The 26,002-nt window shown below is 37.5% G+C and overlaps 4 protein-coding genes across 8 annotated transcripts; 3 read left to right on the forward strand and 1 right to left on the reverse strand.

Annotated features, from left to right (window-relative positions):
* Window positions 1-1,234: 1,234 nt before the first annotated feature.
* LOC143459543 (uncharacterized) lies at window positions 1,235-4,568 on the forward strand. Its single transcript, XM_076956755.1, has 2 exons — window positions 1,235-3,392; window positions 3,999-4,568. The coding sequence occupies exons 1-2, from the start codon at window positions 1,597-1,599 to the stop codon at window positions 4,336-4,338; spliced, it is 2,136 nt and encodes a 711-aa protein (XP_076812870.1). The 5' UTR covers window positions 1,235-1,596; the 3' UTR covers window positions 4,339-4,568.
* LOC143459542 (uncharacterized) lies at window positions 4,536-13,375 on the reverse strand. Of its 3 annotated transcripts, none has more exons than XM_076956752.1 (18): window positions 13,129-13,375; window positions 12,807-12,931; window positions 12,404-12,527; window positions 12,230-12,271; window positions 9,520-9,720; window positions 9,361-9,449; window positions 9,123-9,196; window positions 8,916-9,014; window positions 8,529-8,677; window positions 8,298-8,374; window positions 8,070-8,220; window positions 7,867-7,951; window positions 7,125-7,186; window positions 6,803-6,978; window positions 6,279-6,389; window positions 5,918-5,990; window positions 5,656-5,720; window positions 4,536-5,381 (listed from the first exon to the last, which is right to left on the reverse strand). In XM_076956752.1, the coding sequence occupies exons 1-18, from the start codon at window positions 13,243-13,245 to the stop codon at window positions 4,853-4,855; spliced, it is 2,349 nt and encodes a 782-aa protein (XP_076812867.1). In that variant the 5' UTR covers window positions 13,246-13,375; the 3' UTR covers window positions 4,536-4,852. The 3 variants fall into 3 exon arrangements, with proteins under 3 accessions (XP_076812867.1, XP_076812866.1, XP_076812868.1); XM_076956751.1 differs by having other exon boundaries at window positions 9,508-9,720; XM_076956753.1 differs by lacking the exon at window positions 4,536-5,381 and having other exon boundaries at window positions 5,701-5,838; window positions 9,508-9,720.
* Window positions 10,424-12,090, forward strand: LOC143459544 (uncharacterized). The gene is made up of 4 exons (XM_076956756.1): window positions 10,424-10,693; window positions 11,044-11,182; window positions 11,269-11,366; window positions 11,525-12,090. Exons 1-4 carry the CDS (start codon window positions 10,525-10,527, stop codon window positions 11,752-11,754), a joined length of 636 nt encoding a protein of 211 aa, XP_076812871.1. The 5' UTR covers window positions 10,424-10,524; the 3' UTR covers window positions 11,755-12,090.
* A 4,794-nt stretch (window positions 13,376-18,169) lies between the features above and the next one.
* On the forward strand, window positions 18,170-25,680 carry LOC143460548 (uncharacterized). Of its 3 annotated transcripts, none has more exons than XM_076958107.1 (17): window positions 18,171-18,540; window positions 18,760-18,904; window positions 18,978-19,117; window positions 19,266-19,375; window positions 19,540-19,693; window positions 19,815-19,949; window positions 20,070-20,174; window positions 20,239-20,340; window positions 22,364-22,421; window positions 22,553-22,688; window positions 22,769-22,931; window positions 23,133-23,255; window positions 23,626-23,780; window positions 23,977-24,062; window positions 24,196-24,299; window positions 24,394-24,527; window positions 24,631-25,680. In XM_076958107.1, exons 2-17 carry the CDS (start codon window positions 18,805-18,807, stop codon window positions 24,788-24,790), a joined length of 1,965 nt encoding a protein of 654 aa, XP_076814222.1. In that variant the 5' UTR covers window positions 18,171-18,540; window positions 18,760-18,804; the 3' UTR covers window positions 24,791-25,680. The 3 variants fall into 3 exon arrangements, with proteins under 3 accessions (XP_076814223.1, XP_076814222.1, XP_076814221.1); XM_076958106.1 differs by having other exon boundaries at window positions 18,824-18,904; XM_076958108.1 differs by lacking the exon at window positions 23,977-24,062 and having other exon boundaries at window positions 18,170-18,540; window positions 18,824-18,904; window positions 23,626-23,701.
* Window positions 25,681-26,002: the final 322 nt, after the last annotated feature.

The raw sequence follows: 26,002 nt of genomic DNA on the forward strand, positions 1-26,002 counted from the left end.
TTCGCGCGTGGCAGCCATGGCTTGGTATGGTGTCATAATCTTTATCTTCGGCCAGACTTCGAAAAATCAAAAAGTTGCACAATTTAAAATTGGCGATAATTCTTCATCGCTCGAGACCCGGTAACCAAACCAGCCCCTGTGCAAGCTCTGACAGAATGGACAGACACAAAAAGTATTATAATGTTTTGATTGTTTTTTGATCTTTTTTCATAACGTGTTTCCAGAATTGCCAACTTTCTATGGGCTACATACATACACTATATAGCTAAAGATATGCAATAATGATAGCTCAAATAATATAATTATAATCGTTGCAACAAAAATTTGTTTAATTGGTGATTGGGCAAAAAATGTCGACAATTATGTGAAGTAAGTTTAATTCAATTCACACATGTGCGCAAACGCTCCCTGCGCAAGATGGTTGCAACGAAACAGTGGTACAGTCAAGCTTTTTCTATATTAACGAGAAAATCAACAATATTTTTAGTCATTTGTGTTTTTAGCTGTCAACTTTGTATTCCGAGAGTGCTGCTTAAAACAGTAATGTGCTCGTAAGGTTCGGCGTTTTTGTATAAAGGTGCCTTTCCTCTACGGCAGTGGAAGAGGGTTATATTGATCTTGTTTGGTGAGGATTTCACAGTATTCCAGTATTTCTGACTTTGTTCCGATGATGATATTATTCACCTGTTGATGCAGTTAATGTAGGCGTTCACAATTAGACGCTTACCTCTTGTTGAACAACTCCCCTGTTTTATGTTTATATATCTCTTATGAGTGATACAGCGTTTGTTTACATGCTTTAGCTTACCTTTACTAGTAGAGAGTCAAGTAAATTATTAAAACTACGATTCAATAATACTGTATTATTTTTGCACGGTAATATTGGTTTAGGACTTGTCGGTAATGTGGGAGTTAGGTAAACAAAGCACAATCGTAGCTAAGAAAAGCGTATATTTGTAAGAGCTTTTAATAATTCCAATGGCCTTATAGCATTACAATGGTTGGACAGCGTGTCGGATTTCCCCACTGCTTTTGTTTCTTGTATAAACCATATCTAAAGAACTCTGATGACGCTTTGCTTTTAAAATTCACCCAAGTTTTTGTAACAATACATCAATAGGCCTACATGTATGCGTTAGTTGATTCAGTAGAGAATATTTCTATTAAGGCAGGCGGAAAATTTTATTTGTGACCTGAAATATAACAGATTTCGTAAAGAAAAAGCGAACAACAGCATATTATAATCTCTTAGATCGTGTTTACTAATACTCGGTATACTGTGTACATATTTTAATACTAAAATGAAGCTGGGGTCAAATTAAACAATTAACTGAGTCTTGTAAAGGGCGTGTCTTGGCAAGCTGGTTTAATTTAGTGAACTACTTTGAAGTACCGTCTGATTTCAGCCCTGAGAGGCAATTCACATATGATTTACGAAAATGTTGAAAGGAATTTGCATTATCGTACAGAATACCAGTTAAAGAAGACTGAGTTAAAAGTATTCCCGGAAAATAGGGATTAAGTAATTGTTAAAATTGTTAAAGCTGGCTAGGGATTAGCTTATCTTATTAGCTTCTGTGCAAACGTCTGCAGAAAATGGCTTCTGAACCGGTGAAAGTATTTTGCCGGGTAAAACCGGTCGATGATAACAGTCTGGTTGTTAATTACAATGTTAAGGACGGGTTCAACCAAAATGGAACAATGGAGTTTCAGGTGCCTCAAGATTTTGTTGCTCGTCACACTCAAAATATGAGTTCAACTTATAAATTTAAATTTGACCAAGTGTTCGATCAACTAGTTGGTCAACTGGACATTTACCAAGCTGTAGCCAAGCCAATAGTGGAGAATGCTCTTAACGGTTTTAACGGCACTGTGTTTGTGTATGGTCAAACAGCGACTGGCAAGACGTACACTATCATGGGTGAAGAAAAAGATGACAACAATGACCTATTAGCAACACGAAAAAAGAACGCAGGAAAAGAATATCTTTCTAATCGACAACGGCTAGGAAACAAAAAGCAACGTTCTCGAACGACGCAATCTACAAAAGCTCAGTCTGGATCACCGGCAAACAAAGCGAAAACGACAAAATCAAAATCACCAAGAACTGGCGATCCAGAGCAAAAGGATTTGGTTAAAAACAAAGTCGAAATGCAACCAGTTGCAAAGGAAGATGAAGGAAATAATGCATTTCAGATTGGCAATTCCGAAACGCAAGATGTCGTTGTTGAAACTCGTGATGTCACTCCAGAAATTCAGACTACCAAAGAGAACTCGGCAGAAAATGCAGATAGTACAGTTATAACCGAAGTAAACTCTCCACCACTTCCTCAAAATGCAGCTTCCACTGAAAAGAAAACGCGTGGTAAGAAGAAAAAAAAGAAACTTAAAGGAACGGGGAACAATTTTGAGTCGCCAGCGCATGAAGTTGCAGATTTCACAAAAGGTATTATTAAGATCAAAGTAGAAGAAGACCTTGCGCCAAACCAAAATAGTCTAGAAGGTGACCTTAACCAACAAGGAGACAGAGGAACTGAAATTAGCCAATTGTCTGCCACACCCTCCGGAAAAGATAACGATAAATTGCCTTCATCGTCAGGCATTGTGTACCGCACACTTTCCCATTTGTTTACTGAACTCGAGCAGGTTGAATATGAAACAGAATTGAAAATATCTTATCACGAAATTTACAAAGAAACCGGTTATGACCTGTTGACCGGTAAAAAGGGCAAAAGAACGGTGAGTGACTTGAAAGAGCTGCCCAAGGTTGTAGCGATGATGGATGCAAAACGTCGTCTTCACTTGAGGAACCTTTCCTTTCATAAAATCAAAGACGAAGCAGAAGCTTTGGATTTGCTCCGCCTTGGTAACGCTAATCGCCAGGTAGCCGAAACTCATTTGAATGACGCTTCGTCTCGTTCTCACTGCATATTTACCATTTACCTTACGATGAAAATCCCGGAGGAGGAAAAGATTCTGCGATCTAAGATCCACCTGGTCGACTTAGCTGGGTCAGAAAGAATCGGGAAATCCCACGAAAACGACCGTCGGTTGCTGTCAGAAGGGAGAAATATTAATCTATCTTTACATCATCTTCAACAAGTGATTGTTGCTTTGACGAAGAAAAAGTCAACCTTAGCTTCTAACAAACATTATCATGTGCCGTACAGAAACTCCGCCATGACTTTGGTTTTAAGCGACAGTTTGGGTGGAAATTCTTACACAAGCATGATTGCTACGATAAGTGCTGAGTTAGAAAACCTGGAAGAATCGATTTCAACCTGTCGCTTTGCTCAACAAGTGGCCTCAATTGACAACGCGGTCTCAGTAAATGAAACGGAAGATGTTGATCTCATCATAGCGCGTTTAAAAGCAGAACTTGCAGGGACAAAGTTAGTGAAACTTGTATTGTGTAATTTTATGGCCTTAATAAAGTTATAAAAACGTTGCATTGCATAAAAATGAAGATATAGTAAGTTACTAATAGTCTATCTACAACAGGGGTTCTTAACCTTTTTCTTTTCATTACCCACTTCCGCTACTTAATAAACCTATATTCCCCACATACTTTTAAAACTGACTGAAAAATCAAAATGAATCCTAGTAACCTGTGTGACATATCCCAAAGCACAATGGTATTTAACAAAAAGAACAATTTCAATGAGAAGAATAACATTAAAGAACGTTTACGTAGTTTCAAACAACGTCAATGCGATTTTTGTTCTTGCTTTTCAACGACGATCGAGTCAATGTCAGGCTCTATTTTTGAGATTGCACAACGCAAATCTGATTCCAGATTTAACATTGTGTTTCGTTACCCACTTGAAATCCTCAAATTCCTCACAGGTTAAAAACCCCTGATCTACAATGACAGCTCAGCTTTGCGTAGAGAAATTTTTTTACCTCTAATTTTTGTAACCCATTTATGCTATAACTATGCGTACATATACATTCGGAGCAATTGTTCACCAATATATTTATGTACCCAACGTTTTCAGAGTACAACTACATCAGGCTACAGGTTCCAGCTTGGATCAAAACTTGTTGACTATTGATGACTTTCGTTTACTGGAGGAAATGGTGCAAGAATATCTTGAAACTGAAGAGCAAAGCGCGGTCCTGGAGGTCGGAGCGGATCGCAGAAAAATCAATTATTGCTTCGAGCACCTTAAAGCGAAATACCTGGAGCAACTCGAGGAGAACATGCGCTTAAAAACGGGGGCGATCATGCCACACAATGGGCCGCCAAAGCTACCACAACAACCTGTTGCAGAAGACGTAGCACAACCAACGCAACAGGTTGAGAACAATAAGTCAAAGGCCTGTATTATATCGTAATATTTTATACCTGCCAGTATGACACTACAAAACCGTTTGAAGTCGGTATCTTCTGCATTTTTGTTTAGTGGTTACATTCCTTTCCCTTGATTTGCTATGCAATTATTTCGTTTTTAAAGTGTTATAATTTTAGACATTATTGAGCTAAGAACTTGATATTTTTGACGATGGTTTCCTGACAACAATTAAGCGAAACATTGTATAACAGATTATATTTTACCAACAAGAACACTTAAAATACCACGATTCAGTTAATGTATGCTATCGACTCCAGAAAGAATAACCTTGATAAAAGTGATTCGTAGGTTACAAGTATACTTCTAAAGATTGAAACCGATACTTTACGCTTAACGAAGTGATATATCTCCAACAGACTACAGCATAGGCAGTGTATAGGCTTCTGCACCAAGCAGCATGCCAAAGCCACAAATATACTTTCGAACAAATGCCTTTGCCAGCATCTAAACACGTAACTTTTCTCCAGTAGCAGCTCAAGGACATAGAAAATAATTCCTCATCTCATAGGCGGTCTCCTCATGTCCATGTGGGGACCTCCCTGAGGCAAATCCGGCCGCATCATTGCCCCTGATGCACCTCTAGGGGGTCCTGAACGGGGCATGAATCTATCGTTCATGGGTCCAGGAAAGGGAGGCGGAGGTCCACCAGGGCCGGGAAACCTACCTATCGGGCGGGGTGGGGAAAATCTTCGGCTGTGTGGTGGAGGCGACCGTGGGGGTTCAAACCCGGGTCTGTAGAAATCGAAATTGGGGCTATAGCGTCTGGGAGGAGGGCTAATGGGTCGCATGGGGAAAGGTGGCCCCCGATGGTAAGGAGGCGAATATCGGGAATGACTGGGAAAATGAGGAGGGGAGAAACGATGGCGGGGCGGAAAATGTGGTGGCGAACGCGGTGGGTAACTGGGACGTGGGGGAAATCCCATTCTCGGATCTTCATGGTGCATCCTTGGGGGAAAAGGACGATCTATATTGGGCATAGGGGGCGGCGGTCCATCGATATCACGTAATTCTGCGGCGTACGGATCCCTAATAGATAAACAAACAACACAAAAATTACACTTGTGAGATTTATTGGGAAGATGGAACTTTTTAACTTAGAAAAAATGAAATAAATAAAATACAAGAATATATAAAAAAGCCATAAGATAAAAAAAAACTGCAAAAATTAAAAGTTGCAACAGAAGTTTCAAAAACAACTTAAAGATTCGGAACGGAATAGCAACACAACAGGCGCGTCCAACTTAGCAATATGTTTATAGATAACAATATTCTTGCAACATCAACACGAATTTTCTACAACCTGAAATGCGTAATTTGAGGCATAAAAGCAGGTTCCACTTTCACTGCGCGATTATCGTCTTCAAACTGAAAAAATAATAAACGTAAACAGAAACTTAAGAACATCAAAAAACTGAAATCACAATGAGGTATAGTGACGTCGCCACTGTCGTCTGGGTGTACGATACTTTAGATGACGCACAACCTAGAATGGATCAGGTTAAGCAAAGGCGTCACTTTGCATATGCAGTGCACACGTAAATTTAACTTCGCTCGACTCTTACCCTCATAGGCGGCCGCTGAGGAGACGGTATAAATGATCTTCTCTGGCCTTGATGGGAGGGGGATATACTTGACCTACAAAGAGGATTGACTGTAAGTTTTGCAGATTTAAATATGATGAAGAAACAATACACGTTGCTACTACAGGCATCATGAGAAAGTTAGAAATTATTTTGGAAAGAGAAACAGATCATCATAACAACCTATAGTTTAGTCACACGATATATCAAATAGTTTATAATGCTGGAATTTTCGAAAAGGTAAATCAATACATTCAACAAGAGTTGATATAACAAACCGATCCCCTAACCAAGCAAAAAGCGCATTGCGATTTACTATTTCTAGTACTCTTTGAAACGTTACCTTCTGTAATCGGGAGGAGAGTCCCACGGTGCTCCCCTATCCAAAGACGAATCCCGAACCTTGGACTTTTTGTGCTTCTTGCTCCTCTTCTTTTTCTTCTTTTTACGAGATCTAAAAGACAAAGCAAGAACCTCATAAATCTGCTGTCACAGCTCTCCAACAAATTCATAACAGCTAAATGTACGCTCTAAAACGCGTAAAAGCTTCGCAAGAAACGTTGTTGAACGAGTTTTTAAAATGGTCGCTAGTCTCTGTACGCGCATGCGACTTCTTTTTTGGTAAAACTCCGTTTGTTTTTTGGTGAAACTGGAGCATTTCATGTTTCACGGGTTCAGCCAGTTAGATTTGTAACTGTATACAAACCACTACAGATAGAGTCTACAAATTATAAATTACTGTATGAATGCATAGCGGACGTTAAAATAATCGGTTGTATGCAGCAGTTAACAAAGTTTTTGATAATACAAAACAATAAGCGGCTAACAAAAAGGCAAAGTAGTTTAAAAATCTACTTTATGACTTACCTAGACCTAACCGGTTCGAGGTCTTCACTGTGACCACCATCCGACGAGTGACGTTCACCGCTCGATGCAGAAAAATGTCCGCTTGCGTCACTGCTCTCAGCGCTTGAACTGTGACGACGGCGACGATGGCGTTTGCGGCGTCGCTTGCGTTCGGACCGCGAATGACTGCGTCGCGACTGTGAAGACCAAGTAACCAGATTGGCTTGTTATTTTCCAATAAACCAAATAACCATATTCTATTAAATAAATACTGATATTAAAACTACTCAAACAGTTCACATTGCGGGAATAATTTCGATCTATTTAAAATATGCAAGTCCACCTCTGAAGGAGCAGGCTCCTCATCAGGCGCAACCTCTTCACCACCAATCTCCGCTTCCACGTCTTAAAATATATGCAGTTTTAGCTATTTCAGCAAAAGAATATTTAGGTAAGGTCTTGATAATAATTGAGCGGTTCAATATTTTAGCAGTAAGTAAGCAGTAAGAATGCGAGCTGGTTGGTATTGCAAGAATGGTTAGCATATATATTATATATGCTAATACAGTGGTTCTCAACCGGTGGTCCGCGAAACGTTTTCAGTTGGTCCGTGAAAACTTCGAAATTTGCAACATAAAGTACGAGTTTTTAAAAATTTTTTGCTGTTTATCATTGCTTTTTGAAATAGGCTTGAACATTTGCTTAATTGCCTATTGTGATGGGACAATACAAAAGCTTATTGAGATTTATCACCCCCAGGGAAGGCCTATTGTGATGCACTAGATTGCGGATTATACGAGAAGACAGCTGGATACAGTGATTGTAAGTAAAAATATCCGCATAGTTTGATGTTATTTTGAATGAATAGCGCAGTTGTGCACCAAGACTATTAAGTAAAACTAAGCAAAGAAACATTTAAGTGCAGTCTCAGAACCCTTAGTTTGCTTAAACTTCAGGGGTCCGCCACTGCTTTGACAGCAGCAAAAGGGGTCCGCCAAGATCAGAAGGTTGAGAACCACTGTGCTAATATAATAATATAATACAGTATATGTAAGTTAGTATGTCGGGCGAAGGGAAAGACTTACTTTGAGTTTGTCCGTCAAGCACGACATAGCCCTCTTCGTAGAGGGCCGTGTTCGATTCGTATTCAACCACTTCCATTTCATCCAACTTAAAACAGAAGGCAACAGATCAATAGTTTGAGAAGCTGGGATTAAACAACTTGAAGACATTTGACTAAAAAATTGCTTAAAAATGATCAAAAATTAAAGTAGACAAAACAAATTACTGTTGCAACGAGGCTCTCTTGAATTGTTTCAATTTGTTCTTTTCCTGTATCGTTTTCCTCCTCAATGGTTTCATCATCTTCTTCCGCATGAATGGGATCCTCATCCTCAAAATCCACCACATGCTCGGAGGAGTTCCCTTCATCAACAGTGCTATAATACAACACAGGGTCAGTATGGGTCAACTGATTAGCTAAAACTGTGTAATGAAAAGTAAAGCAGACTCTTACTTGTCGGCGACAACAACATCCGTCTGATGAAGGTCCGTGTCGGCCTCTGAGTGAACACTGATGTCGGAGTCATTCAGCTGCCGGTAAAGGAAGAATGAGCAAGTTCTGATACATTTTAGATTATAAGAATTTTGATATATATAACATTTACTTTCTTTACCGACTTATTTGCACAATATGTCATCATATCATATCAAACATTTGCTATTTACAACGAATTCTAATCGCTACCTGCTCAATGCGGTCATTGTCGCCGTCACTGTCCGAGGAGGACGCGGACTCAACTACTCCACCTGACCCACTAGCCTCACTGTGAGACGGAGGAGTGTGATAGACAGCGTCTTCTTCAGGTCCTTCAGGAGTACGTGGCCCGACCTTACCTGTCACACATCAAGCCACCTTAGAACGATTGTTATTTTCTGCTGCAGTTCCGGTATTTGGTGTAAGTGCATTGCATCGACACTTACGGTTATTTTAAATCCATTGACTCATAAACAACGGAAATGCTTCTATCGCGAGAAACAAGTTTGGAAAAAATAATAATTGGAAATTATTGTTTTTAAAACGGACTAATGTTTATTATCTATGGATATTTTAGTATCTAATTGATAATGCTACCAATAGCATGTCCTTCATCTTCGTGATCTGGGTTTTCTTCATCGTCGTCATCGTCAGTGAATGCTTCAATCTGTGAAGGATCTATTGATGGGGAATTACCTAAAGCACAAGCACAATTGAATCAAAACTTATTTGGGCTAAACTGACAATATTTTTGGATCGCGCAGTGGCGTTTGATCGTAGAAGCAGGATCGTAATTTTGCGCACCGCTAGGACTTGCTTTCCGCAAATGTTTTTTGCTCTCAGCCGCTGTCGCCGTTTCCTCGTCGTTCTTATCGGCCCTGCAGAACACAGATGTTTCTCTTTTAGAATGTAAGTCCGACTTACCGCAAACAGAGTCAAAGCGTTACATGCTAAATCAGCAAATTCATGCCATAGCATACTTTTGAGCAATTGCATAAAAAAGAAAATGTTACGACGAAAGCATGACCTCAATCATACATACGTGATCAATGACTTAATGTCTGAACTGCTTGCGAGTGATTGGATGAGTGCTCTTAATGTGTTGGCCGCACCTTCCGGGATTACTGGGACCTAAAATTGACGGAAAAGGAGGTCATACAGCTGCAAAAGGATCACAGATGTTGGGTACCTGATGAATTACCGCCGAGTCATTTTGCTTCTCTTCAATGGAAGGCTGCTCATTGAAAGATTTTATCTTCTCATTATCTTCTTCATTGCTAGCTTTTTCCTGTTTTGTATCAGGTGGATCTGCATCTCCCTGGGATTCGACTTCGGGGTGATCAACTGGCGTCGGAGAATTAAATTCTTCTTCTACTTCTTCCTTTTCCTGTTCCTGTTTCGCCTAAGACAAAAGTAAAAAATGAATCCTGGTAACGAGTGATATACGCTTTACCGAAAACGGTCAAAAACTAGGTCGACGTCTTATAGTTGACAAAACAAGGAATTTGGTATATTCGAGTCGTACTATGAGACAGATTTAAAGCCAACGTCAATGGAAATTCCCATCATAAGATGCTGCTTCAAATCATTACGTTTACTGTAGCGGTTGACTTCTTGTCTTTTATGTCGCGCATGATCGCACTTTGCTGACGCGCAACCACGAAACGAGAGAAAGAGAAAAACGCGCTGTTGCATGCGGTAGCGATCCAAACTCGCGTTGAGTCAAGTAAAGGAAATCAAGTTCAGCTCACGCTCTGAAGGTTGCGCCAATGGCCTCCACGAAAACAAAAGGTGTGCAAAACACCGTTCATATGAGTTAGTGAATTGCATATTGTCGCATTAGTAATTTACAAACTCACAATTTAGTATATGACGTAATAATACCAAAGTAAATGTTCGGCACAGGTTCCACTTTTTTATGAAGCACGCACCAAAATATAACTGTAATAACTTATAATCATTATATAGAGTGCATTGAACGACTTTGCTGGTTTACAGATCGCCAGAAGTGGTATGGACAAATAAATCTTTGAAGTTTTTTTCTCTCCTTTGTTGTTACGCTTGAACGAGCACGCTCGCGATTGGTGTGTCTCAAACAAGAGTTCTTCTCTAGCCACGCTTCGCCCGACTGTTTGTAACGTTTGGCGAAGCAGGGCGTATTTCAGCTGCTGTAACGCTTTGCAGAGTGTAGATTTCTTGACGTGTGATGTCGGAAAGTGAGATAACTGTACAAATTGTTATGGGCAGCGAAGAACGACTTGCCCGCGAAATTAAGAAACACGAATGCTTATACAATAGCAGCTTGCAGTGCTACCGTAACCGCAAAATGAAAGACGAAGCGTGGAAGGAAGTATCAACTGTAGTTGGCTTATCGCGTAAGTTGGTCTGAAGGGACGGCGATAAACGCGCACGCGCATAGCACTGTATGACGTCAGACGCGCATGTCGTTATGTTTGCGCTGGCGTTAGTGTACAGTAAATGGGTTCGGCATTTAGGAAATTAAGTAATTTAAACACAAAAGCATATTGTATAATTACTCTTATCCATGACCTGCTTTCAATAGTACCAGTATATTCTATTTACATTTGCGCAAGGCATTACATTTGTTTGTTCCTGTTCATTGGTTTTGGTGAACATTGAACAGTTCCAAAATTGTGCTAGACCACAAGATGAATGTAGGTGTACTGTACTGATCCACTAATTACATCTTGCTTTGATTTTTCAGCAAATGTCTGCTTGAAACGATGGAAATTACTTCGTGATAAATATCTCAGGCAACTGAAAAGGTCAGGCAATGGTGAAGAAAGCAAATGGGATTACATGATGTTAATGGACTTTTTAAGGCCTTATGTTAGATCCAGAGAGTAAGAAACTTCTTTTCACTCAGTTTAGTTAAATACAAATGCTGATCAAGTGTTGCATAAAGTCTGTTTTTTGTAATATCTACCAGGCTACCGTTCCAATATTCTCACGTTAATCAATCCGATTATGAATTTCCAAGGAATGGAGATGATATGGATGAGACATTAAACACAGCAGCAGAAACAAGTAGCCCAATTCTTTTCTTTTTCATTTTTAGTATCAGTAATTCATTCTTTAGTTTCATTTAATGTTAATTATGCGTCAATTTTTGGATCTCTAACAAGTAATTAACCTGCTGTAACTATTCTTAGCTGCAAGAACTCATTCTGTTATTTGATGTGTAGGTATTTCAACTCCACTAAACATGAGTACACCTGTGTTACTACCAACTTCATATACCAGGCCCATGAAAAAAAATGCAGATGTTGCTGCCATGGAGTCAAAGGTAGATGAAGACTCCCTCTTTTTTGCAAGCATCACAGCATCAGTTAGAGCAATGCCAGCAAGCAAAAAATGGAAAGTGAAAACGGCCATAATGAAAGTAGTATCAGATGCAATGCAGGATGATACATGACGTATTAAATAGCTTAAATGATCATTCTTTGTATGAAGTGCGAAAAACGAGTTGCAAAAATAATTACACTGATTTTCAATTCAATCTTTGTATTAGTACTTGTGATGGCTTTCGGTAAATGGCATATCCTTATCTTGTTTTAAACGATTTTCGTCAAGTTGGCAATAAGCCTAACTGATAAGTTTGAGACTGTGTTTAGTATTAACAGTTCCAAAACCAATAAATTTTACCCCAAATATGTCCATGAATTCTGTGCAGGTCGTATAAAAACATGCACACTACATGTACTGACTGGCCTATGTACATTTTGAATTAAATTAACACAGGTATTGGGTACTGGTAGGTGGTAGTGTATTCACACAATGCACTAAGTATATTCTAAACATATATATTGTAGGAAACAGTTCAAGGTTGTCTGGTCCCATTATTTTTTAAGTTGATAATCTCACTCTGAATAAATAAAAAAAAAACATACCACATTTTCTTCTGGTTGCATTTCAGGCTCTGGTAAAAATTCCTATCATATTTAAATACAAAGTTTAATTATTTTGCAGACTGTCATTGAATAGATGAAAGTACATTCAGACGGTAGTTAGCCAAAGTAAAACCACTTCACTTGGTTGTGGTTTACTAACAGACACCAACACACCTTGCGAAGTGTTTCATTGTTGTCATTTATAAAGTCGGATATTTTTGGTAAAAACTCTGTGTACATTTTAGCATCTACAACTTGGTGTAAAATGTGCTCCACTCCTGTGGTTAGCATCCCTGACCTAAAGTGGAACAAAAACAGCAATCATTGTAAGTACCATATTGACTCAATTGTAAGCTGCCCTTGATCGTAATTTGGATTAATAGGTGCTAAAAATTTAATACAAGATGTCCTCTATTGTAAACAGTCCCTAAGGTACTGTAAACCTCTGCAACACAGAGAATGTACGCGAACCAAAATAGAAGCCATTTTACAATGGGTAAGAGAAATCAATAAAATAGTTATGTACGACATGAAGGCATACATCACTCCCAGTTTGGAGACATGGCTGGCAACTTACTGCATCACTGAAGTGCGCACTTTTGAACGAAGTTGATTTTTATTCAGTAAGGGTGTCCAAGTTTGACCACTCAGAAGAGTATTTACAAAATTTTCTACACGTTGCTTGAGATTTTGAAAAGCTGGCTATAAAAAGAAACACTCGTAATGCAATAAATAACATTATAAAATCTAAGCGTAGCAGTTGGTGCTTGCCAAGCTACCTCAGAGAACAAATACATATAGATATATCAGTTCTTACACACAATCTTTGCTGATAAAATAGACTCTTTCAGAATCTTGCTATACCTATAAAGTTATAAATAGTTATTTCTTATGCTCACCTTGGTGTCAATATCAGCCAAGCAATCTCGTCTCATTTCATCAAACATTCCATTTGTTTTTAGCTTTTGGACAATGCCCTCAATTAACTCTGGACTGGGTTCCAGCATATGAGCCATAATGACTTTCAGTAAAATACCCCCCTGATATGTTGAAACATGAGGGTGTAAAGTTTAGCCTACACAACTCATCTAAGCATCACATAATTATGTCGTTGTCAAAATATGGCTGCAGAGACAAATAAGTATTAAATATTGCATGAAACCACTTTTTGAATGTACTATGGTTACATTGCAGAGCAACCAATAACACGATATATAACATTGACTTATGATATACAGTACGACATTTATCAATAAGAATCAATATGTTAAGAAAAAAAGTTTTCCTTTAAAATGAGTTTCAAACAAAACACAACTGATGCCTACACTTACAATAAATTTTCAAGTTTGTAATAAAATCAAGTTACAACAAATTACTTGAGCATCATAACGTCCTTTATTGTGCATGTTGTTAATACTGTATTTGTGTTGCTAGTAGTGTAAGTTATTCATGGTGGCCCGAATTGAACCAGAGACATAATTTTGGCCCACTAAGGTATTTTGGTTGGGCATAAGCTGAATTAAACTTTAGTTAAGCTCTCCACATAGATAATGCATGCGGTCCGGATTTTTTTAATGCACGTCACAAGTTATGGTGAGCCTACATGTCCGGGCCAATTTATATTGTATATGTAATGTTAAGACACAAAAAGAATGGTGGTAATATCAAATAGGCCTATAAAATTGCCTTCAGTTGTTTATATTAGTGTTTATATTTTTGCAGTATGATTGCAAACAATACCACAGGGCTTTAGAAGGCGTTAACTAACAACTGCAGTTGTAGTTAACGGCATCACCGATTTCAGAGCGATCGAAAAATTAAAAACTAAAGAAAGCATCCCTCAGGACATTCACTCAAATAAGGTCTGAAATCCAGGTTTGAATGCCGAAAATTTACCAACAAGTTTAAGTTGAGCAGTAAACTTTCCACAGTTCAAGGATACACAATGCAATATATCACAAGACTTTCACATTTAATTTTGGGTTGTTATTTGTAAAATATACCTGGTAAACAATCGTTCGCCAGCTTTACAAAAGTCAAGCAAGCAGAAAGAAATTACCGTATTTTACGGACCATAAGGCGCAATTTAAATCCTTTTTTTTCCTGATAAATTGATCGTGCGTCTTATAAGCCGGTGCGCCTAATGTATGGATCAAGTAGTGCTTTATTGCCTACACTCAAAACCAGTACCGATACTATTATTATATAAATAAACCACCATCTTACACAATAAACTACGGTAAAAGCAGCTAGCAACTGTGATATTCACTAGGCTCATTTTTTCTTTTGCTCATTGTACTATTGTGACTTGCTTACATTTATTACGTAACAAGGTGCGCGGTGCGTAAGGCGCAATTTAAATCCTTTTTTTTCCTCATATATTGATCGTGCGTCTTATGTATGAACAAAAAACTAATCAAAGCAATTTATTGACAGTGCGCCTTATAATCGGGTGCGCTTTATGGTCCGTAAAATACGGTACAATAAAAATACAAATCAAGGCTAACTATAAGTAGCTAGGAGTGACTGTTCCTTCGACCAAATTTTTGGTTTGTGAGCCGCACATGTAATATCGTGAATCTGTACCTGTAATATATTAATTACCTCTTTTCTATTTATGTAAACCAGCTTTTAGCTGGGACAGAATCTTTAATTTCTAGAAGTAAAAGACAAGTACTTGGCACATATAGCATTTGTTATATCCACGGCACTAAATAAAGCTAGTCAACTAATTCAGTTTGGATTGCATTTTTGTGCAAAGTATTAGTTTGATAAACACTGTTTGTAAATGTGTGCAAATAAGAAACAATACCATTAATTGTAAATAAACAACAAACAATTTGAAATGCTTCCTACGTCATAATTTCTCGATTGTGAACAAACAATACCTATTCTGTGCCAGCAATTGATGATCACAAGAGTCAATGTTCTGTTTTACGTGACTATTGCTGGCCTTATTTTATGTAATTTGTATTTCAATATGTCAAACAGCATTCCAAAATCAACTCGTGTTTATTTTTTAGTGTTAAACACGTATTCATGTTGTAAGATCAAATTTTGCTGGAAGTTATTGGCAAATGTCCATGAACCAAAATTTACATGCGTTATGCAGCAGGTAAGCTGTACAAGCATGCACTTGACACATCAACGTGATCGCCAAACTTTTACTCGTTTACGCTGATTTTCAATGACCAAACCAGGCAAAGCTGGTTACCTGAACGACAATTTATACCTATAAACAAACAATAAGTCTTTAGTTCACATCTAAATGCGAGCCTCTGCACCTACAATTTTTTGTCAAAAACTGCCTTACTTTCCAGTCGGGACTATAACCGAGTAGCATAAAGTAATGACCGTCCTGACGTTAATAGCTTGTGAAGCTACGGCACACATCTCTCTCGCAAAGTATATCGTTTATACAGTATCTACGGACAACTTTGGCCGCATTCACGAGTACTAACGTCGCTGGCAGGACTGGGGCATTTGACTTGATGGTCCAGTTGGTCCTGAAGAAGGCGTATAGAGTCAGCACTAGTTATGTTGGCAGTTTCAGTTTCCGCAGAATTAATTATCAAAAACCACTAGGCTAGCCTATATAATTAAACAATTGATCAACGGTATAAAGAACTATCAAATATAAGAAGTCCTTTATGTCGTTGGTGTGACAATTCAACAGTAACAGCATGATGATTGTACAACACAAAAGCTCCAATAAAAGCAATACCTATAACACGTAGTCATAGATATTACATTACAACTTGTAATATATTATTATATGACGGGACAGAATCATGTATTTTATTTACAGATGGCTACGCCAAGATAAACTTATTTTGAATTTTACAGTGAAACCTATCCGTTTCTAATTTATTTCGAGATAATAAAGTAAATTGATTTAATACTTAATGAATAATTTTTCTTAAAAAATTATATATAAATCACTCTGAGAAACTGTTACAGAACAGCTATTTGGTGGTCGTTTCATAACTGGGAATGTACCTAAGTAGAACTTTAAGAGAATTCTTTGCAGCCAAAGTTGTCATAGCCAAAGGTTCGCTTTTCGAAAGTGGAACTTCAATACAATCAATAGAGAATACCTCAATATTTTCTGATAGTGCAATATCCTAGTATTTGAGCTAGTTTTCCACGAATAAAATCTTTTAATATTACCGGCAACACAGGAAGCATCGCATGTGAACTTTTTTATTCATATCGCTTTACATTGTTTGTATTTTTTTATATTGTGTTGTTTATTTTTTGCCATTAACTGTGCGGAGCGAAAGTTATGATGCTAACCGTTGTAATTATAGCACAGTGAAACGCATGCACACGAACATTTAACGAGCAGGAAAAAGTGGCAAAGCCCAAGTGCTTAAAACATGCAAGATAACAATAATAGAATTGTGCTATATGATGGTAGGTTAACGAATTTAAGGCCAAAAAACACAAACAACTAATCTGTTGGAATATGTAGAGGACATGTTACCTAACATTAAAAACATGTTTATTAATAGCCGATTATTATTACTGAGTTATTCTGAATTGAAGTCATTGAACCGATAGCTTCATTCGAATGTGAAAAGGTTGTGTCACCACATTATAACAGTTAAGTTAGGTTAACAAAAAACTGTGAAAAGTAGCTTCGAACGCACAATTTTTCTGGTGAAATAATGGCAGCAGCCTATAACAGTTTATGCTTGTGGCCACCATAAACAAGATTTTTGCCTGAGATCGGGTTTCTTTTACGGTGGGTCATTTTTTCCATTTACTGATGTGCAGCATTGAAGCGACAATTAACAAGCTGCTGTTTGAACATACACTATACAACTGCTTGCCTGCTTAAGTCTGGATAACGTTGTTTTACCATAAATATGAAACTTTTAAATATTGTTTGTTTCTTTTATTTCTATTTTTGGGAGGTTAGTGCCCGTGCTATTTATTATCAGCAGATTAATACCACGAGTATGCTCATGTAGGCTATCTTTTAAACCAGGGATGTCCAACCTTTTATTATAGTGGGCCGCATTGTCACTTGAAATAATTGAATGGGCCGCAAAACCTATTAAATTTCAAGAAAAATGGGTACATAAAGTACATGCTTTTGGAGTGAAAATGACTAGCGGGCCGCACAAAAATCTCAGGCGGGCCGCAGGTTGGACATCCCTGTTTTAAACCTTTTAGACCATGTCAATTTTCTCCCTGCATTAGCGTATGTTATAACAACTACTAGTGAATTTTGTTTCCACTGAGCTAATTGCAAAAAATAAATGTTTGATTGATTAATTATTTACACTATGTGTGGCCTCTCCTGCACACAGTCCCAGCAAAGCGTGGCGTACAGTTGCATTGTTTGCTGCAGAAATTTGAAATATTGTCATATTGACATAATTTTGCTCTCTCTCCGCATTGAAGCGTATCGTTTTCATTTGCTCATTCACGCACTACTAACTCGACTGGTCAGCTGGTCAGCTGGTTTTCCGACAGCGGGAGCGCTGCGTAACAAGAAAAACTTATAGAAATGTATCACTTGTAGAAATACTTAATTTACACCAAATGAACTTTCTTTAGTTTTGCAATTATGATGTAGCCTATACAGGAAGCCAGATGTTTTTGCTACTAACCTGTAAAAATTTGATCAGTTTACAACGTATAGTTTTTGGGTAATTAACGATTGAAAATGTGTGTGCAGTGTCGGCCACACCTAGTTAACTTAAAATAGTGATGTCGCACTCGCGCACCCGGTTTGGATAGGGTTAAGCCTATATTGGCAATTTGGTTTATTGTGCGGTCGTTGCGGACCTCGTGTATCAACTCCTCGCATATCAAAGCTTTTGTCACTTTTCGATAAAGTTATACTTTAATCCGCATTTTGCTGTTCTAAGACTTAGTCAACTATACCCTTATTTTGTCGTTTCGTATTATAAATTTTTTCTTTGTGAGTTGTATACCCAATACAAATAAGTTGTATAGGCTCTGTACATATAGGCCTACTACTCGCTACTTAAAGCGATTTCACGACTTGGTTTTACCGTAACAGTCACTAGTAAAAGATCGGATCAATTGTATGATTTTGTATTACGACATTTTTTATGAAGACAAAAAGGATTGAACATAATGGAACAATAGCCGCGCCTTAAATGAATTCAATTATAGATAACCAAAGACCTTACATTGTGATCGTAAGCCAATGGTAGGCCTATATAGCAACAGTATTTCCATTTCTACAAGCAAAATGGGTAACGCAGCTACAGCATCAAAAGTGCCAATGCCAAGTGATGACGTAAAAAGTACATCACTTGAAAAGAAAGCAGGTATGTTTGCTTGTAAGGAAAATGTTATTCTGTCAGCATCATTCGGTTATTAGAAAAAATAGATAGTTTGTTACGGTAATGTTGTAAAATTTCTTCAGTTGATCGCTTTTGTCGACACTGCACTTTACTTGATAAATAGTGCAAACAGAAACCCTTTATAATGTATAATTTATAGTTGATAGTCGACACGCAAGTTTGTTCAAATATGTGTTAATAAAGGTATATGGTCGCAAAGAGCCACACGTAATGCTTTGAGACTACGAAATGTTTACCACCATTTCAGGACTACCACAACTCACTTTGCCTAAAACTCAACAAAACACAAATAACAAAGATGTTCTAGAAGAGTATCCCGAACTGAAAGGTAACAGTTGTGGCTAATATGAAACTGTATAGCTGCAATTGACAAGGAAAATGAATAAGGGTTTTAATTGCAGACACCCTCGAGCATGTTAAGTCAACTATTCAAACGATGCTTTGTAACAAAGAAGCCGATGTTTTAAAAAAGAACATGAACCTTTCCAGCAAAAAGTCTTTGGATGACTTGTACAACAATTATTTTGAATATGATAACCCGGTACGTTTCTGTTTGTAGCCTTTGGTGTGGCTTCATCTTGCATCTAATCTTTAACACGACAATAGTGTTTACTAGAAAACTAGCCCACAAATGTCAACGTAAAAAGCAAATAAGAGTATCCTAACGCTTTATGGCGAAAGTGTTTTAGATTCACAGGACCATGATCGGTGACACATTAGCAAAAAGTGGTGCTTCTCTTGCATTTCTGGATTACTTAAACATTTTAACCAGTGATGGCAACGACTATCCCATGGAAGGGTTAGCAACATGTTTGATGTGCTAGTATTAGCAGTATTCTGACAACTTAATTTTTATCCGAGTTTGATTCCGGATTTCGTCAAATTGGTAAACGTTTTGCCGTTATTTTTGGCCACACATAAAAGCTTTTGTTACATTCATTAAACGTAAGTAACACTTTGCAGATACAAATACCAGTGTTTAGAAATTCTTCGGGGTGTTTGTTGGAATTACACGGACACCAGCTGGCTTTTGTGCGAAGAATTCGGCAGAGTGGGGATTTTACCTATAATGATGAAAGATCTAAAAAAATTTCAAAGCACATTCAAGACCAATTCGGTACGACTGTGCAAGTCTTAACTTTGTTATATACGTATGTCTTGGGAAACGAAAAATATGTTATAGAATACATATATAGCCTATAGACACGCACCATTATAAATTCAAACATTATTGACAGAAACAAAATTTTATTGCCATCTCGGCTATGAGCGTTTTGCATAACTGTGCGCGACATAGCAACAACATGAAGTATTACAGAGAGATGAATGCCTATCAAACCGTAGCTTGGTATGCCAAGAACACGGATGAAAAAGTGAGTTATATAACATATTAAGCTTTCACTAAGTCTCGTGGTTCGAATTTTTATTTTGTTTTATCTCATCATTTTTTTGTCATTTTGTAGCTTGTTAAAGTCTATCCTTACCTTTTGCAGGACGCACTTGGCCCATTGAGTATCATGACACTCGCTTATATCGTTGATGAAAAAAACAACGATATCATTGCTGCGGATGACACCATAATCAAGACCATATTGAAGGTACAACTTCAGCTTGCTAAATGCTTGGCAGTGTCGTAAAGACTCTTGCACCTCTTTTGTATAGTTGTTATTTGTTGCCGCACAATCCAAAGAACGCAGATGTGATGGCTTTTCTGCGGAAGAACTCACTGAAGGGCTAACCAAGTTGGCAAGCAACGCTGATAATTACTGGCCTGCATTTTTCAACTTCAAAATTTTTTCTTCACTAAAAACATGCAAATATAGCTAATTTTGGGGCGCTGATTCCAAATCTGTGGTCCGTTTTATTCTAGCACATCAGATTTTTGAGATAACTGTTACACGTCATATAGCGTTTTTGGTGAATAATCGCAAATAATGTACAAGCTTGACTCGAAAAAATTCACAGTTTGCACAGAATTTTTAAACATCTTTGTCTTCTTATGATAGTTAACAATAAAGATTTTTGAAATATGACAGCAATAACGATATAATCCGGTAAAATGATTATTATTGAAAGCACAGCGGTTCACTACCTCGGTATCTATTTTATTGAAAATGCGTGTCTACCTGATTTTCTCACATATTTAGTAGAGTCTTCACTTTTAAGACACCAGCAGTAGTCAGCAATCATGATGACATTCCACTTACCCTGATAGCATTCCTCCATCACCATTATCTCCCGGTGAAAACGTTCACCTTGTTCCTCACTAAACGTCTCACAGTTATCTGGAAAGTAGTCTAGGTGGGAGGGTAAAAAGTGCATTTTGACGCTCATCCTACCCCAAGTTTTTGTATAGCATCAAGCATATCTGTAATAAGCTGTTTGTAATTGGAGGCTCCGTTATTTCCATGGAACTGCTGGATAACAGCTTTTAACCCCTTCCAGGCTTGCAATTCTGTTATAGACTTTTTTTCGAAATCTTCATCCTTCAACAGTTCTCTGATTTGAGGTCCAGTGAAAATACCTGCTTGCAGCTTAGCTTCGGATAAAGACAAAAACTTTTCTTGCAAGTACCTAAATCCTTCTCCGTATTTGTCCATACCTTTCACAAAGTTTTTCATGCACTCAAACTTGATGTGCAAGGGCGGTAAAAAAAACTTTTGCTGGAGCAACAAGAGGATGAGCCTTCACATTCTTAGATCTAGGCAGAAACTCATCTCTTGCTGGCCACAATTTCCGACTAAAGTGGGAAGTATCCGCTTTACTGTCCCAGAGATAAAGAAAACAGGGAAATTTAGTGTAGTATAGTATGAGAGCTACGACTTTTAAATCAGCACATATCAACCAGTTATGCTCTTGGTACTTTATCATTTGCAACAGAATTTCTATGTCTTCATACGTTTCTGACATCACAGTAAAACGTGCAACAGGTACTGATGGCACAGTTTGCCCATTGTACCACAACACAGCTTTCATGCTCGTCTTCCAAGAATCTTTGAACAGTCTCCAATGTTCTGCTGAATATGATATCCTAAATGTTTCAACTAAACCCTGAACATTCTTCCAAACACCAGAGTATTTTCTTTACTAAAAAATTCTGTATTTTTTTTCTTTCTGTGGCGGAACCACGCAAAACTTGTTCCCTTTTCTAGAAGATTCTTTTCCTATAATCTTGATGCTAGAAGTTGTGCATATTCTTTTGAAAGATATAACTCTCTTGTGAGATCATTCAGCTGAGTTTGTGAAAACAGCTTTGGAGAGTCATCGTTTATTCCTTCCTGATAGTGCTCTCCATCACTTGCACTTCTTTCAGATTCTGAGGAGCTTTGCATCTCTGTTAGAGGATTCGGCACAGGAATTTCATCACAATGTGGTACAGGCCTCAATGCTGACTTTAAATTAGGGTACTTGATATTGGATTTGTTTCTTCTGTTAAACCCCTTAATACACCATACAAAAATAACAGTCATTGCGATGTTTTTTTTGCTCCCTACATACCGTAGGGACGCCAAAGGGGAGGCTCTTGAGTTTTTTATGGTACCACATACGTAGCTTTGATGCACATACGTAGCTCGTTGTGATAAAAAAATTTATCTTGATAAATTATATCCTTTTCATAAAAAAGTGGGTAGTTAAACGTAAAAGCGAAAAATTATGCGGTTTTTCGACCGTAACTTTAAAACCTGATGTGACAGCCAAAAAAGGATGGCATTTTTGAAATCAGCGCACCAAAATTAGCTAGAAAACGTTGGCATCATACAAAATAAAATTTTCATGCAGACCAGTGAGCGTTGTTATCGTGCGAAACGGCATTCTGAAAAGCATTTCGATTCTGTTAAGATCAGGTGTGTACAGGCGTAGTAATAGTAATGATTACAAAATTTCTATATATTTATGATGTATGAGAAAAATTATCCGTAATACCTTTCTGCGGTTTAAACGTTTTTATCGATTTACAAAAAAGATCTTTATATAGGCAATCAAACGGAAAAAACTGCTGCGGCAAATGCAATTTGGGTTCTGGCCTTCACTGATCAAAACAAAGATGTCATTAAGGCGGAGAAAGAAATTATTGACACTTTAAAAAGTATGGCAACCTCGAAGGAATCTAGGTAAGTAATTTTGGTGTTTTAGCGCCAAAAAATCATGAAATTTTTAGTAATTTATTTTTATATTTTCATATTATTTTCAGAAAACTGGCAAAATCTGCAGTTGGAGCACTATGGGTCTTAAAATTGTCCAAAAAACAAAGCTTTTCTCTATCTTCCCTGGCAAAACCAAAAAAGAAGAGCAAAACTAAAGTGGAAACTGAAAAGGAAATCGCACTTAATGAGCAAAGTTTAGATAACCTTCACGTAATGGTTGGATTTATGAAATTAGAAATTGCTACCTATAATGTTCACTGTGCTCAATCTGGTAAGACTTAAAAGAGACGATTGTGCACAATGCATAGATAGATGACGTCGGTCCATTACAGTGTTATCTATGACATTTTGTTCATCACAAAAACGCTTAAAATAATTCCTCTGCACTTATACTACAAAACTTCTTCATAGACCGATTTTGCGTACAACGACAGTGACAATGAAGGTGACGAAGGGAAAAATAGGCCTACTGATGACATGGCAAGTCACGTGATGATAAGTTACCAGTGGGATTGTCAGAAGCTTATAGTAAAGGTAGGATCCAATGAATGTATTTCGATCTCAGAAGTTTATCAACTATCATTAAAATATCCACTACGTGACAAGCTTCTGTTTGTTTTTCAATGAAATACAAAAGGTTACGTGAACCTGTTACCAGTAAAATCGATAATTTACATTGCCCCAGTGGTCCAATTTACCCTGATTTCTCTTATGACTGTCTTTAATATATACCAGTCTATAGCCTATATACACGATAATAAGTTTATGTAACTTGTTTTTGTTGTTACTGTAAATGTATTATTGCTAAATTACTACCAAGGACATTGAGGAAATACAAATTTGTCTTGTGTTGTAACACTGTTGTTGCTTAATTTTGTTCTAATTTTCATTCTTGTTCGTTTAGGTGAAAGATAAACTTGAATCGACTGGTTACAAAGTATGGATAGACTTGGATGAAATGGGAGGCAGCACGCTGCAAAGTATGGCAGAAGCGGTAGAAAAAGCGTCTGTAATTTTAATGTGTATATCACAAAAATATAAAGACAGTGTCAACTGCAGGTACAAGCCAAACGTGTCCTTGCATATGATATTTAAATCGATTCATTATGCAGAACTATACATTATAACCATTCAATTAAATCATGCAATTGCCCGTCGCCCTCGTAATAGTAGGTTCTCTATAGATTATGTCTTTTATTTTTGCTGTTCTGCTTTTATCTCATCTGCTCGTTTTGACGTGCTAAATTTTTTGAAGAACCGAAGCCGAATACGCTTATAAACTCACCAAGCCGGTGATTCCCCTCCTTGTTGAACAAAACTTCAAACCGGACGGCTGGCTGGGTATAGTTTGCTGCTTCAAATGGTTACAGCAAGATTGCTGAAAGGCTAAACTATTGACAATATTCTCAAAACTTTCTATAGGAACGTAGAAACATTTATGCTGTAATAAGTGGCTCGATTATGTTTCCTATAGGCGCAATTGTCGGGGCGAAATACTATTTAGATTTTTCCAACTTGATGCTCTTTGAAAAAACCATTAGTAACTTGTTAAGAGAAATGACACAAACAGGGATACGGGTAAGAAAATGTAACCATATTTTGCTAGGACCACACTCAGATGGTAATTAGGTTCGAATCACCTAGACGTAACTAAATAAAACATAATTTTCAGAAACGAACGAGTAAAACAGCACTTCTTGACACAGTTCGTCAGCCAGCAAAGACCGCACAAGACCCTCAGAAGTTAATAAAGAATTGGACAAAAGTAGACGCAAGTAACTGGGCCAAAGAAAATGGCCTGAAAAAGTAAGTAGTCCTGCAAGCTGGACAATTTATGAATTACTAAAATAGTCGAGACCAACTGAAATACTTTACCTATTTTGAAATAAGCTCAATTGTCTTACAAAAGGTTAAATTGCCAACACCTGGACGGGAATGCTCTGATGTTTCTACGGAGAATCAAACATGAAGCTCCAGAATTTTTTTATCGTTACGTCACCGAACAACTTGGATTAAAAAATATTCAAGACCTAATGAACTTTACGAATGCACTTAACGATATGGTTTGATGCAATCATACCGACGATAGGGCAGTGCATAATTATTCGTTTTTCATATACGTGTGTCTAGTTTTATTTTGTTCAGTTTTTCTATTTGTAAATCATGTTTGAACTTCGACGTTGCACTTAATAATTTTTTATGGCACAATGATCGAATGATATATAATAGAATTTGCCTAAGTCGTCAACTCAAGCGGAACAGAAAAATGGCGACTTAGGCAAACAACACAAAATCGAATTTTTTTATTGCTTTGTTTGAGGTACTACATTTAGATTAAAAACTCCATAAATTGTTTTTGGGTAAAACTTAGTGCTTGTCGAGATATTAAGACTTTAATTTTGTACAAAGAATAGCATCCTTACCTAGATTACCAGTTACCAGTAATTATTATCTTAATTATTTTTGAACACATTTTAAGCCTTTTCGGCGTTGTCACCTTTTCCCGTTCATTGGCGCGTGGTAGTAATATGACAAAATGATAGTTCGTTTGTGCACTACTCGTGTGAGGTATTACACAAGGAACTCATCTCTGTCATAAAGACCGCGAATGCTGGCGGTTATTGTTAGAATATGAGCGAGGACGATTGATGGTTGATAACTTGTTTTACTTCTGCTTCGATGGTATGAGTTTTCATTTCTCAAATTGCGTGACTATGCTGTTAGTTGCTTGATTCTGTCTATACAAATTGCTGAATTATAAAGTTCCCATTTTATTTATTATAACACAAAGGCTTTTGCCTTCGGGCAAATCTTGCTGAATGTTACATAGCGCTGTAGTAACCAGTGAAATCGATCACGTAAAAAGGAAAAATGGTAAACATTACAACGGTATTTATATGTGGCAAATCAGTTCAAGCGAGGAAATTATCTGACGTCATTAAGGAAAACTCAAGTCTGGTAAACAACTGAATTACAGGATTCCAAATTAAATTCCAAACATCTCAAAACAACTCGTGACTCGTGACGTAATCGTCACAGTAACAACTGGCTTGATTGTTTCGACCCCACCGCGCTTTTGACGAAAATTAAAAGAATTGCTTAATGGAAATCTACTAAAAAAGGCACTACCACGTATCTAAGAGCCCTAGGCTGCTACAATCATAACTTGATTGATGGTTTTCTGAAGACAGAAAACGACTATCCACTCGATAAAAAAAGCAAAACTGCGCTATAAAAACGACATTCTCTATTCATTATACCTAGTCTCTTCTCGTCGTCAT

The sequence above is a fragment of the Clavelina lepadiformis genome, chromosome 5 (assembly GCF_947623445.1).
Source record: "Clavelina lepadiformis chromosome 5, kaClaLepa1.1, whole genome shotgun sequence".
NCBI lineage: Eukaryota > Metazoa > Chordata > Ascidiacea > Aplousobranchia > Clavelinidae > Clavelina > Clavelina lepadiformis.

Coding starts and splice junctions, on each gene's coding strand:
- LOC143459543 (XM_076956755.1), top strand. CDS start 1,597: ATGGCTTCTGAACCGGTGAAAGTATTTTGCCGGGTAAAACCGGTCGAT. Junction 3,393..3,998: donor GCAGAACTTGCAGGGACAAA/GTTAGTGAAACT, acceptor CAACGTTTTCAG/AGTACAACTACATCAGGCTA.
- LOC143459544 (XM_076956756.1), top strand. CDS start 10,525: ATGTCGGAAAGTGAGATAACTGTACAAATTGTTATGGGCAGCGAAGAA. Junction 10,694..11,043: donor AACTGTAGTTGGCTTATCGC/GTAAGTTGGTCT, acceptor TTGATTTTTCAG/CAAATGTCTGCTTGAAACGA. Junction 11,183..11,268: donor CCTTATGTTAGATCCAGAGA/GTAAGAAACTTC, acceptor AATATCTACCAG/GCTACCGTTCCAATATTCTC.
- LOC143459542 (XM_076956751.1), bottom strand. CDS start 13,245: ATGGCTCATATGCTGGAACCCAGTCCAGAGTTAATTGAGGGCATTGTC. Junction 12,528..12,806: donor GTGCGCACTTCAGTGATGCA/GTAAGTTGCCAG, acceptor GTTCCACTTTAG/GTCAGGGATGCTAACCACAG. Junction 8,221..8,297: donor GATGTTGTTGTCGCCGACAA/GTAAGAGTCTGC, acceptor GTTGTATTATAG/CACTGTTGATGAAGGGAACT.
- LOC143460548 (XM_076958106.1), top strand. CDS start 18,417: ATGGTAGGCCTATATAGCAACAGTATTTCCATTTCTACAAGCAAAATG. Junction 19,376..19,539: donor AACGACTATCCCATGGAAGG/GTTAGCAACATG, acceptor AACACTTTGCAG/ATACAAATACCAGTGTTTAG. Junction 24,528..24,630: donor AAAGAAAATGGCCTGAAAAA/GTAAGTAGTCCT, acceptor GTCTTACAAAAG/GTTAAATTGCCAACACCTGG.